Below are 14,148 nucleotides of genomic sequence, written 5' to 3'. Positions count from 1 at the left end.
TAAGCCTTCACCTGAAGTACAATAAAAAGTAAAAAAATAAAAAAATAAATTTCAGGGAAACTTAAAAAAATAAAATAGTTGCTGAATCCTGGGCTCTATGTATATACTTGCTGGAAACACACAAAAAACCTCCCCAGTTGATTACAGTTTATCTTCCCAGCCTTCATTTCTATTCTCCTACTCCTCCAGACACAATCCTTGACCCTACTCCCTGCCCTAGCCACTAAGCACCTATGTAGTCATATCTCAGTTACTTAATAGAAAACATTTCTTCTGAAAAAAAAAAATTCTCACCACATCTGGCTGAAGATAGCTGCATTCTAGCCCAGCTCAAATTGCACATCCTTCGTGAAGTGTTCACAGACCTCTTTTCCCAACCTTAAAAAAAAATGCGTTGCCATGGAGTCAGTTCTGATGCAAAGCCACCCTATAGCCTATGTTAATTGCTAGGATATTATTTTAGAATTTAACAGATTATGAACTAATTATTTCTCTATGTGACTACCTTTTTGACCAGATTATGAGCTACTTTTGGTCAGGGAAAAAGAAGCATTGTTTTTATTTATTTATTCATTCATTTGTTTATGTCAATTAGCATTAAGTATACTACCTAGCATGTGTGATACTAATGTAGTCTATGCTTTACAATAGTAGGTTTATGCAAAATGAATTTTCTTCTTTTCTAATCATGGAAGGGCATTAATAACAGAAAAAATGTGGAAGTCAGCTTTAACATGATTTTTTTTCTTGAAAATGATATTATAAAAAAGACTATGAAAGTGGGAAAAATGTAAAAGTGGTTATTATATCAATGAAAAATATGCTATTAAAAATGACTTTGTTAAATCTCAATTATTCAATTTTGTATTTTATTTAGCTTTGTTAAGCACAGCTATACATATTTTAAAAATTAATTTGTAACCGCCTCATGCATTTCATCATTACTTAATATTATTAAGGATTATATACTAATATTTAATATATATATAAATTAATTCAGAAAGTAATGCACCTTATTAAAGCTAATGCAACTAATATTAGCAAGGGTAGTTAACATTAATGATCTTAATAACTTTAACGTAGTTTTGCATCATTGAGAAACTCATGCAGGTTTTTTTATTTAATTTCAGTTGTGTTGCTTGATACAACAACTGTGCTGGGAGAGCTAGGATGGAAAACATATCCATTAAATGGGGTAAGTTTAAATGTCTTTAAAAAAATTGTCATCCTTGTTAGGATATTAGGGTCTGTTATAATAAAGGAACAGTGCATCTTCAACTCTATTTGGGATGAATTTTGACATATAACTTAAGCCCCCCATAAGGTTAAAATGCAGTTCGAACTGGTTAGCAATGAGAATTGTCTGTAAATTAAACATCTTTGCTTTCCTCTAAATTAGTAATTATTTGTTAATATAGTATTTATATGTGCAGTAACCTGGTGGTGCAATGGTTAAGCACTTGGTTACTGACCAAAAGGTTGGTTGTTCGAATCCACCCAGCAGCTCTGTGGGAGAAAGTCCTGGCGATCTGCTCTGTAAAGATTACAGTCTAGAAAACCCTATGGAGCTGTTCTACTCTGACACATGGGGTTGCTGTGAGTCAGAATTGCCTCATCAACACTCAACAACAACAACAGTAATGTTAGAATACTTCCCACATAAATATTTTCTTTAGAAGTAAATTTCTATATGCAAATTCAAGATGCTTTTCTATATATGTGTTTAATAAATTTGGTAATCTCAATGAGTGCGTGTAAACAAACTTTAGATTATTATAACATCAATCAATCAATCAGTATTAATTTAGTTTTTATTAGAAACTGTGAGTTCGTTCAACCCGGGTATATTTTTTGAACTTAGCAAAAGGATACATTGTGAGTAGGTTTTCCTTAGTTCTGAGTACCATATTTTTATGCAAGTAGCACATGCCTTCTGTGTTTGCCAACTGCATCCTCCCCCCATGAGGTATTTTCATAAGTGCCCTATGCTTGTTCTTTTTTATAGCAACATGTTAAAAGAAAATTGGCATAGTGGTGCTTATGAAAATACCTTGCGATGGGAGGACAAGGTTGGCAAACAGACGTAGAAAGCATGTGGTATTTGCGTAAAAATACAGTCGTCGTTTTTGAAAGGCTTATAAAGATATGCAGTGTAGGTAGTGCAGTTTTTCAGCTGCTGACATTTTAGCTATATTTATACTTGATTTTTTATCTGTTTTGATATGTTTTGTATCATTTTTACATTGCAGTGTATTTTTACGTTTTTTTCCCTGTTAGGCCAAAATAAAAGCCTAGGGTAGTTTACAAAGCCTTTTAATTTAATTTTTGTCGATTTAAACAAAATGTTCAAAAATAGAGTCAACTACTTTTAGATATACTTGGGTTAGCTTTTCTTTCTTTTCTTAGAAATTTTATTTTTCTCATCACATTCTTAGTTGATATTTTTCCATTATTTCTTCATTGTGTCTATAAATTTAATTCTGAAAGAAATTGAATCAAACATGTTTCATCTTTTTAAAAATCTTTGAAATATTTCTGTTTGAATATGACATTTTATGTTAAGTTATTCATTAAGCATGTGTATTTTTAACTAAAAAGCCTTATAAAGAGTTAAATCATCCTTTATTTGTTTAACAGGCAATTTGCTTCTTTAGATTTGTTTGTTTTATAGTCTGTGATTTTATTTTTTCTGAAATTTTTATTTTATTCCATAGAGCTCTCATCACACCATTCCTTAGAACAATGTTCTTTTAAACTATGATTATGCTTTCATCTTCATTATCTTATTTCCATTAAGATGAATAAACATAAGTATTTGTTTAGTGTATTAAGTAGGTCACATTTATCATAACTACTTTCAAGAAATGAATGAAACTCTTCCCTAGAGTATTCTTCCAAGATATAAGGATATCCTTTCCTCAGTAGACAAAAGAAGTTGTAAGAATTTACCTACAATTAAGTAGTTTAGAAACCCCATTTTTCTATTCTGTGAAAAAAAAATACAAAAATGTTAAGATCATGTCACCAGTGGTGTTATGAAGTCAAAGAATCATGTGAGGAATAGCAAGCATTAAACCCCTGCTGTAGTGATTGTGTTTATCTTTATCAGGCTGCATTTCAGAGCAGACTGGTAATCAGGAGACACAGGGACTTACACAGTCACAAAGGAACTGGCTGCTATGATTTTTCTAATGATTTTGACATAAAATATCATTATTATCACAATATGATGAACATATTTTATAACAGATGTAGATGAAGCTATATGAATTAGACAAAACAGGTGAATCAAAGGGAACAACATAAAACAGACTACATAAATACGTTGTTTTAAAAACCTACAACTTCTGTTTTTCTCTTTTATTGAAGGTTAGATTATTGGTAATAATGAAGCTTTAATTAATGCTATTCATAGGTTAAAACAAGTAAGAATATAGTAAGGATGAAGAACTTTGACAAAAGTGTACCGAAAATGTCAAGAATGAAACTAATCTATACATCAATATAGTTTAATAGAGCTACAGAATCCATTAGTTTATAAAATTTAAATCAGCATGTATATCTGATTGTTAAAATTCTTATTATACTTACTGAACATTGTATAATTTTTTTCAGGTTCTCAGACTTATTGCATCATGCTAATCTGAATGGCCATTTTAACAGCTTTTTTTTTTCCCCCCCCAGAAACACTATTCAGTTGTTTTTTATAAACGTATCATGGGTAGAAAAGACAAGCAGATTATATAGTTGGCAGTTTTATGATGTAAAGTATATCTGGTTTTCATGTGAATAAATTGTTTCCTAGGAATTACGTTATGACTGGCAAAATTTTATTTCCTTTAAAGATTGAACTAAGAGATATTTTTGAAGTCATTATGATGTACTATGTAAAATATAGGTGATTTAATAAATGATTTTATAGACTTGTTTAACTTAAAATGGCCTTTCAGTGGCAGTATCTTGCTGATGTTGTTCCAGGGTTTGTTGTTACGTGTTGTAGAAGCTATTCGGACTCATAGCAACCCTATATGACAGAGTAGAACTTCCTCATAAGGTTTCCTTGACTGTAATGTTTATGGGAGCAGAGCACCAGGTCTTTTGTTCTACTGAGTGGTTGGTGGGTTGGAATCACTAACCTTTTGGTTAGGAGTGGAGTGCTTAACCATTGTAACACCAGGGCTACTGTTACAGGGGTAGATATTCACAACATAACTATGTATAAAACCATTATTGGTCATTTGAATAGGAGGCAAGCCTAGTTAGTGAATATGGAAAATAAGGAGTCTTGACAAAAATGACTTTTTTGGCTTGCAGAAATGAACACAGATTGTATTAGTTTTCCGAAAGCATATTCTCAACTCTCATTTGTGGAAAGATTATAAATATACTTACTTTCTTTTAATCATACTATAGAATTCAGTTTGACAAATTGCTATTCTGTGTGCCTGTGGACCAACTGCCCATTAGTGTGTTTAAGACAGATTTTTCTACACTCGAGCAGTACTGTAGTACAGAGATAATCTTACATAATATTAAGGCCAAATAAAGTGTCTTCAGGTAGTTTTTTAATAATGTTTTGTGAATAATAAAATGAGAGATTAATTTTAGTCAGGGAATATTGGTGTGGGGGCAGGGGGTGTATCAGCTTTGTCTTATAAAATGTGATGGAATTTCATCTGGGCAGCAAAAGAAGATAGAACATAGCTTCTAGGCAAAGGGAGTGGCTTGAGCAGAGGCACAGGAATGTCACATGTGTGCATTAAGTTTCAGGAATTTTGACAATCATTTGTCTGGCAGGAATACAAAGGAATGGGGGAGTATGGTGGGAAATAAAACCATAATCATTGCCTGAAGCCAGATTGTGGAACACTTAGAATTTCAGTAACTTATTTAATCTAGATAGTGCATTCTCAGTCCCAGGAAGTGAAAGTAAAAACTTTGTGTATTTACTTAAATAACAGAAGGTTACTGAAAGTTTCTTGTGTTCAAGATGTTTGGGAAAAAAAGTCCTCTTATAAAATTGGAAGGAAGGGATACTCAAAATATAGGTGACACGACATTATTGATATGTTGAGAACAGAGTAAATTCAACAGTTGTATCTGTATAGAGATTGACGATTTTAGAAGAGATTTGAATGTGTCAGAATTTGTGAATTAATGGTGGTAATTCTTAACGCTGTGCTGTCACTTTCTGATGTCAACTTTATGTCTGTGTAATTAAAAGCTTGTAGGAACTTTATCCTATAAGTGTCTCTTCCATCCTTATTTGTCAACACAATAGAGTAAGATAATAAAATTATGATAATCTAGGGTAGTAGCTAACAGATTGCCATGATAACCGGTGAAAGAAAGTTGCATGAATAAAATTTTTGGCTTAGCAGTATAGAAGTTATGAAGTGTTTTCACAAACATTAAGTATAGACCCTATGCCTTGGCTTTTCTATTTGCAGTGAATAACAACCCAAATCCACTGCTGTCTAGTCAATTCAGCTGATAACCAGTTTATTGAAAATCTTACTCTGTACAAAACCTAAGGACCCATTTAAATTTTGAAAATCTCTCGGGAAGGTCTAGTTGTGTTTAAAAAGTCATGCTGTTTTTAATGCTAATGAGAAAACAAAGAAACATGAAATACACTGCTTGTGCAATAGCTTTTACAAAAGAAGAAATTAAAATATTTATCTCCTGGGTTTATTCCTGTGATTTGATAATGCTATGAAAGGAAACGTATATAAATTTTCTTGAAACGTTGAGCTCTCATGACTACTCTTTTACTTTTGGTATTTTTCTTTTTATTCAACGCCAGTATATAGCATTGCAAATTGAAGGTAAAATACAATTATAATAAGAGGACCTGTAGTTAGATGTGATATTCAGTATCTTTAAAAACCCATTATAGATTGGGGTCCATTCAGTGCCATCCAGCAGTGGGTATGCCATATTGGGGGTTCTTGGCTTAATATTAACTCTAATAACTGTTTTGTGAACCAGTTTTTTCTATTTTGAATTTTCTATTGATACCATGTGTTTTCATTAATGGAAGCATGCTGAATCATTGAGTGTGCCTGAATTTTTGGTAAGTAGTTTGGATTTTTTTTCTTGCTCCCTCCTACAAGCCTAACTTAAGTGTTTAGTGGTACATATGAAGTACCACTAATTATGCCCCAGAGTCTCCACTGGGGTCTGTTGTTACATATGTGTTAACAAATAACAATTTTCAAAATTTCTATTTTTCCTACCAAAAATTTAGCCACCTCATACAGTACCCTGTAAAAACAGTAATTTGTGGCATGCGCCCGTTACTTCCTTTTCAAACAGTCATAAAGGCCCCTGCCTTGTGGCAGCACACACTGTCATTGGTGCAGAAGCTTCCCAGTAAACCTTCAGAGGAAAAGGGCTTGGTGCCTAGAGGTACCCGTGAGCACAGAAGGGATAATAAGTCACCGCTAATAATCAGAAAAAGAAAAGAATTTGTAAAATATTTTTAAAAAATCATGATTTAAAAACATCTCTTGTTTCCTTTGAGCTTTAGTAATCATGTTTGTTATCTCTTAGTATTTAATAATTTGGTAGCCACATCCTAGTTATTATGGGTACTTATACCTGAATAAAACTTGATAGTTAAAATATAGCATTTAATAATAACAATAATTCCCTAAGATACAAAATTTATACTTAAATTACAAATACTTAATGTTAACGGAAGGAACTTATTTTTAAGCATTATATCAACTCATGTGAAAGGATAACTTCACCATTTATTTTTAATCATTGTAATATTTTGAGTAAGAAAATTAAAGATATTGTCCCACATACTTTTTTTTCCATTCTCCTCTTTTAACTACGAGGTTAAAAAAAAAAACCATTGCCGTCGAGTCGATTCCAACTCATAGCGACCCTATAGAACAGAGTAGAACTGCTCCATATGGTTTTCAAGGAGCAGCTGGTGGATTTAAACTGCCAGCCTTTTGGTTAGCAGCTGAACACTTAACCACTGCACCACCAAGGCTCCAACTATGAGGTAGTTAAGTTTAAAAACTCATCTTTTATGTATATATGATGGGTCAGATATTTGTTATATAATATAGTGTACATAAATACAGGCACTCCAATATTCAAAACCAAATTTCCTTTTCAACAGTCATGTTCATTTTAATCAAAAATTAAGAAAAATTATTAATATTAAGAGAAAAAGGGGCTAAGTATTAGTTTTTATTTTTTGTTAATGATGACAACTAGAGATTGGAAAGCTTTGTTTTCCTCAAATGGTAAATACTTGTTTTGTATAAACCAGAAAAAAAAAAAAAACCATTGCCATCAAGTCAATTCTGACTCATAGCGACCCTACAGGACAGAGTAGAACTGCCCCATAGAGTTTCCAGGGAGCACCTGGTGGATTTGAACTGCTGACCTTTTGCTTAGCAGCTGTAGCACTTAATTACTGCGCCACAAGGGTTACCAAAAAAACCTGTTGCCATTGAGTCGATTCCGATATATTTTGCATGCTGTGGCTTAGATGATTGTTAAGGCTTGAGTAATGCAAGAATCATGAAAGATATGTGGTCTTCACTGTTAGACATAGTGGATTGGTGTAAGGAAATTTAACCTGAAATAGTTTGGAAAATAGGGATGCATGTCTAAATAATTTAGGGATTCATGTTTAAATAAAAGTTATGGATGAACCTGGGAACCAGTGATTTTTTTTTTTTTTAAATAAGTGGAGGTATATACTATAATTAAGTGGTGTAAAAAGATACACTGTTCAATAAATCAGAGCACATCAAATCCAAATATCACTTCTTTAAAGATAAAAAATCAAAGATTGAATGTATTTATACTAGAGAATGGAATATCTACTAATAAATAATTTCCATTTTATGTTATAATTTCTGTGTTTCATATAGTAAGGAGCTAAAACCTCTACATTGAATTTTGATTCATTTTATAATACGTTGAAAATATCCAAAACTACCATGTATATCTTTGAATTTTGAAAATATAAACTTTGGTGGTAATTTATGATGCTAAAACTGGATTGGCTTAGTTATTGTTTTCAAAACTGACATCTATATAATTTTTCTTCTGAGAAACTTTACAAACATATGGTAGTTTTCTAAATATGCATATTAATTTTAATCATAGTGTTTCATATTTCAGTGAAACACATTAGATTTTATGAATTGATCCATTATTTGATAATCTAATGGATAGATTTGGACTTAAATATATACTTTATAGATAATGACTGGCACAGAGCAATGATCTAAACGCACATTTCTTTAATATTAGTGTTTATGAGCAATTTAATAACTGTGTGATGTTAAGGTTTATCTACACAAGGGATACTAAATAGTACCCATCTCGTTAGATTATTGTGAGGATAAACTGGTTTAATACGTGTGAAGAACTTAAAAGAATGTCTGGCTCATAATGAGAACAATATAAATATCATCATCATCACCATTATTATTAGGAATACTGTGGCGACCCTAAATATTTTGAAGAAATGGCATATCTGGAGATTTTCCTGTAGGCTTCTTTCTTCCTTGCTTTTTCCTGAATCACATTTTCATCACATATCATACACTTTGTCTCCAGCACCACAAACAAAAATTAATTACATTTTCAACCATCACAGATATTATATAATTGGCTGAAATATGTGCTTAGTTTCACCAGTCATCATATTATTTAATTTTCACTGAAGTTTTCTTTTTTGCAATGAACTGTCATGGAAATTTTCACGTTCTCTTCACTTCAATCACTATCAACAGCGGTTGGCTTTATTTTCAAGCCCATTTAATCTAAAAATAATAGATCAAACTTCCATGCCTTTGTTTACATGACATTATTATTATTATTATTCCTTATAAATCAATAAAAAAGGACTTCAGTGCTGTCCTGTGGAGTGCAGGTTGAGCAGTGGACCATGACACTCTCAGGAGCTTGTTGAAATTTAGTTCTCATATCTTGGTTTCACAGGAGGCACAGTGTAAATTTCTGACCTATAATATTCAAATTATATTGAGTCATGAGTCTCAAAAATGCATCTATGTTAATTTTTCTTGAAATTAATTTATAGATAATGCAGTTCTTATTTAACTCTTAATGATGTATTTTTTCTTTCAAAATGTTTGAGCTATACCTGAAGAAGAAATAAATTTGAATGTGTGAGTTCATTAAAAAAGAGTGCAGAAAAGTAACTAAGGTACCATATATATCTATTGCTGTAAAAACACTGTGAAACAAATCATCCTGGAATTTAGACACTTAAAACAAAATGTACTTACTACTGTTCATAGGTCTATGGATGATCTGGGCCTGAGTGGTCTTTCTGGTTTTGGCCAGGCCAGGCTGATCTCACTAGACTTATTCTCTGTTAGCTGTCAGGTATAATGGGGAAAGGCAGGTCTAGAATGATCTTCTCTGAAATGGCTGGTCTTCACAACCTTCAGAAGACTATACTACTCTGGATTTGTTCACATTGTGATGGCAGAGATCCAAGATAAAGTGAAAGCTCCCAAGGCCTCTAACACAGATTAAAAAAATAACAGTTGCAGTTGAGTGGATTCCAACTCACAGTGACCCCGTGTGTGTCAGAGTAGAACTGTGCTCTATAGGGTTTTCAGTGACTGATTTTTCAGAAGTAGATCACCAGGCCTTTCTTCTGAGGCACCTCTGGGTGGACTTGAACCTCCAGTATTTCAGTTAGCAGCCAAACACATTAACCATTTGCACTACCCAGGGATTCCTAACATGGATTCAGTAGGTGGGGAAATAGACTCCGTCTCTTGATGGAAGGACCTGAAAAGTCGTATTGTAAAGGTCATAGCTACAGGGAAAGTTGGAGAATCTGGGCATTTGTTCTAATCAGTCATAACAGATAATAAGCATATATTGAAGCCATTATGAATTACATAATGAGTAACAAACAAAAGGGCAGATTGACCAACCAGTACAAAAGAACCAGAAAGAAATAGAGCTCAATATATGTAAAAATGCAGTGTCTGATAAAAGAGTTATTCTATTAAATGAAGATAATAAGTGTTTAGTAAAAGCTGTTTTTTCAAGTAGCTACAGATTTTGAAAGAAAAGACTATGAATTCTTACTAGCACAATACTAGATGAAATGAAAGGGTAAAATACAGACTATTTTCACCTTCTGTTTTCTCAGCCATTTACTTGAAGACCTATTTCATCCATGTAAATTTCATTTTACACCAAGCTTGGTGTTCTTCCTTGATTTCTTATTCTTAATATTACTTAAACACATTGTGTCAGGTGACCTGTATCAAACCTGTATCACAACTGTTCACCGTAACACAAAATAAACTGTGTAAATAGAAACTACAATGGAATTTTAGAGCAACTCAGTTCATGATTGTACTATAGGGAACTCTTTGCCTGCAAGAGTCTCTAGTATGATATGCAAATGTTTATATTCTGACTACATATAGTGTAGTCTGTACTCAAGAGTAGAAACAAAATAAGTTACAAACTAACAAAATAGATTACTGGCATTGAACCATTTATGTTGTGTTAAACAACCAGGGATTTCCAGTCAACATGGAAAGGTGCAGATACATGCACCTTAGCCACCCCCTGACAACAAAGAATCGAAAAATGAGTAAAACAGACACAAAAAATGACCTCAGATACCGGAACATCAAATGGGGAGTTGAAGAAGCAAGCTGAGACCAACTGGAAGGAGAGGCCGAATGAGGCCAGTAGGAAAACAGACTCATGATTCAACCACACCCTGTTAGCTGGCCCGGAGCAGCCTGACCATTTTGGGATGGCATTTGAAAAACAACCTGGAGTGAGGAACCCAGGAAAGCAACCACGGGGAAAGCACAGCTGGTGGAAGAGATTCTATGCAAGCAACCCTGGAAAGAAACGACAAGGTGGGCAGAACGTGGCCAGGGATGGCGCACCCCTGAGGAGGGGCATTAAGGCAGTGATATAGCTTTGAAACCAGGGAACCAAGGGGAAGTGTCTGTGGAGCAAAGCGAGACAGACTGAGTCATCAGAGCCTTAGAGAAGGAGAAAGTGTAGGCAGGGTGTGCACATTTGTGGGAGAGTAAAGGGGAGGACAATGGCAATGGGTTTGGTTTGGTTTTTGGTAAAGGGGAGGATCAGAGGGGCAGATGAAGAGAGCTCCAGCTTGTCTGGTGAGTGCAAGAAGGGAGGGAGATAGGAATTAGTGCAGGGATTGCTTGTTGGTGGGGGCAGCTGGCCATTTATGTGGGACACACCCAGCGAGAAGTCAACACACAGAGTGACAAGTTCAGCCACCTCACCCCTCCCCCTGCCAAGAACCAGATCTGTGCAGGCAGTTGTCCCCTCCTGTTCCTGCTGGCTCCCCTTTGCTCCTTTCCCTTCCCAGACATGCCTGCCATCTGCATTAATGTGTGCCCTGAGGTGCAAGAGACCTAAGCCAAGGCATACAAGCCCAGCCCCGCCCACCACCCCTCCCTGAAGTGCAGGAGGCCAACAAAGATGCACATGTGCTGATGCACATAAACTTGTTTACACTTTCCACCCCTCCCTGAGGCAGACCATCTTTGCAAACCTGAGCTGGCTTCACTTCATCCCTCACCCCATCCTGGACATTCAGGCCTCTGCCCCTTACCTCTACTGCCCACAAACCCCTCCTAGCTGAGCAAGACTCCATGCCCTGCCCAGCCAACATCCTCCTGGCTGAGTGAGACTCCATGCCCTGTCCTACCAACCACCCAACCCCTGCTGAGCAGGACTCTGCTCCCTGCTGTGCCAGTCCCTCCCTGGCAAAGCGAGATTCCATGCCCTTCCTGCCTGCCCCCCTCGGCTGAGTGAGACTCCGTGCCCTCCCCTGCCAACCCTTCCCTGGCTATGTTGACCTCCGCACCTTATTCTGCCTGCCTCTCCCTGCCCCCCATCCTGTGCTTCAGAGGTCACACTAACTGTTCATGGCAATGCAGAGGGAACACATCCCTGCAGAGCTGTGAAAGGATCCTGACCACCCAACACCTTGTGCCTCACATAGGGGAAAAGACCTGTTCACACACCAACAAGCAGTTCTTCCAAGAGAAATCATGCACACCTGATGAAAATGGGAGCTCAGTGTGTGTGCAACCCACCACACCCACCAGTGAGAAGAAAGCACACCTAGCTGACCAACAGCCCCAAACCCATACATGTACCAGATAACTAGCAGCTTCATGGTCATACACAGACCAACACTACAGAACAAAATCAATTGAAACAATACAAAGGAAGGGTAAACAATATTTAAAAAAGAGAAAAGCTAAACCTCCAAATATATCAAAAGAAAAGCAAAACAATACAAAAAAGCAAATAAACATAAAATCAAGAAATATATAAACCAGCATAACAGTACCTTAATGCCTCGAATGCAGCAGTCAGTTACAAATTGTGTGAAGAAACAGGATATGGTGACTCAGGCAAATGAGCAAAATAAAAAGGATGGACGTCTTTTCTGAGGAAGAGCTGATAATAGATCTATCTGACAGGGAATTCAAAAGATTAATAATTAGGTTCACCAAAGAGATGAAAGGAAAACACAGAGAAAACCCTAGAAGAATTCAGGAATACAAGAACAAAATGACAAATTCAACAGACAAATAAAAAGCATACAAAAACAACAACTAGAAATTCAGAAGATTAACAATGACATATCAGAAATAAATAGCTCAATGGAAGGACACTGAAGTGGAATCAACTCAATGCAAGAAAGAATCAGCAAAATAGAGGAGAAACCCCTTGATACTAACTTGTTTATGAAACAATCAGAAAAAAAGGCTGAAGAAAAATGAAGAAGGCCTGAGGGTTATGTGGGACACTATCAAGAGGAATAATATACACATATTAGGAATTCGAGAAGGAAAAGTAAGATAGAAGAGTACAGAGAGAATGTTTGAAGACATACTGGCAGAAAACTTTGTCAGTGTCATGAGAAATGTGAAGATTTCCATCCAAGAAGCTCAATGGACTCCATACAGGATAGACCTCAAAAGAAATTCACCAAGACACATGTAGTCAAATTTTTCAGAACCAAAGACAAAAAAAGAATTTTGAGGGAAGCATGAAAAAGCAAAATATCATCTACAAAGGGGACTCAATAAAAATAAGCACTGATTTCTTGTCATAAACCATGCAAGCAAGAAGGCAAGGGAATGACATATACAAAGCCCTGAAAGAAAAGAACTGCCAACCAAGAATCATGTATCCAGCAAAACTGTGTTTCAGAAATGAGGGTGAAATTAGTTTCTTCCCAGATAAACAGAAATAAAAAGAATTTGTAACCACCAGACCAGCCCTACAAGAAATATTAAAGGGAGTTCTTTTGGATAGAAAGCCAATGACATCAGACTACAACCTGAGATAAAGACATTACAACATCACCCAGATACAAAGCCAGGCAAAGACTTCAAAAAGTAAACAAAAGCTACAAAATTGATTAAAGGTGATGAGCGATATAAAGAAGTTAACAATGACGGCTTAAAAACAAAAGGGGGAATGAATGGTAGTTATAGAACTTCCATATGGAGAGAAATTCAAGGAGATCTCAAGATATAACAACTGTTTTAAATTTAGGATGATAAATATAAATTTTTGGCAACTATAAAGAAAAGTAATAAATCTGTACACCAAAACATAGAAAATAAAGAGTAAAAAAGACTCAGCAAACACAAAAGCAATAATAACACATGAAAGGAAAATAAAATATGTGTACGAAAAGAACTCATCACAGAAAATAAAGAAGAATAACAACAACAACAACACAAAACTCCATGAACACCACACAGACACACACATGCAAAGGGAACAAACTCGCAGCAGTAAATCCATGCATATAGATAATTACACTGAATGTAAATAGGCAGAGTGGCAGAATGGATTAAAAAAAAAATGATTCATTAATATGTTGTCTACAAGAGACTTATCTTAGACACAAAGACATAAAAAAGTTAAAAATCAAAGGATGGAAAAATATATACTAAGCAAACAGTAACAAAGAAAGCAGAGTGGCAATATTAATTTCTGATAAAATAGACTATAAGTCAAAATCCAGCATAAGAGACATAGAAGGACACCATATAATGATTAAAGGGTCAGTTCATCAAGAAGATATAACAATTATAAATA

General features: G+C 35.0%; 1 protein-coding gene across 1 annotated transcript in view; it reads left to right on the top strand.

The window, feature by feature from the left end:
- EPHA6 (EPH receptor A6) overlaps positions 1-14,148 on the top strand; it is a 1,147,205-nt gene that overhangs the window by 96,129 nt on the left and 1,036,928 nt on the right. The window contains 1 exon segment of the mRNA XM_004389015.3: positions 1,131-1,195. Within this exon segment, the coding sequence (XP_004389072.1) occupies positions 1,131-1,195 (65 nt within the window).

Source organism: Trichechus manatus, unplaced genomic scaffold, assembly GCF_000243295.1.
Source record: "Trichechus manatus latirostris isolate Lorelei unplaced genomic scaffold, TriManLat1.0 scaffold00229, whole genome shotgun sequence".
Lineage (NCBI taxonomy): Eukaryota > Metazoa > Chordata > Mammalia > Sirenia > Trichechidae > Trichechus > Trichechus manatus.
This window is presented reverse-complemented; position numbering and strand designations above follow the sequence as displayed.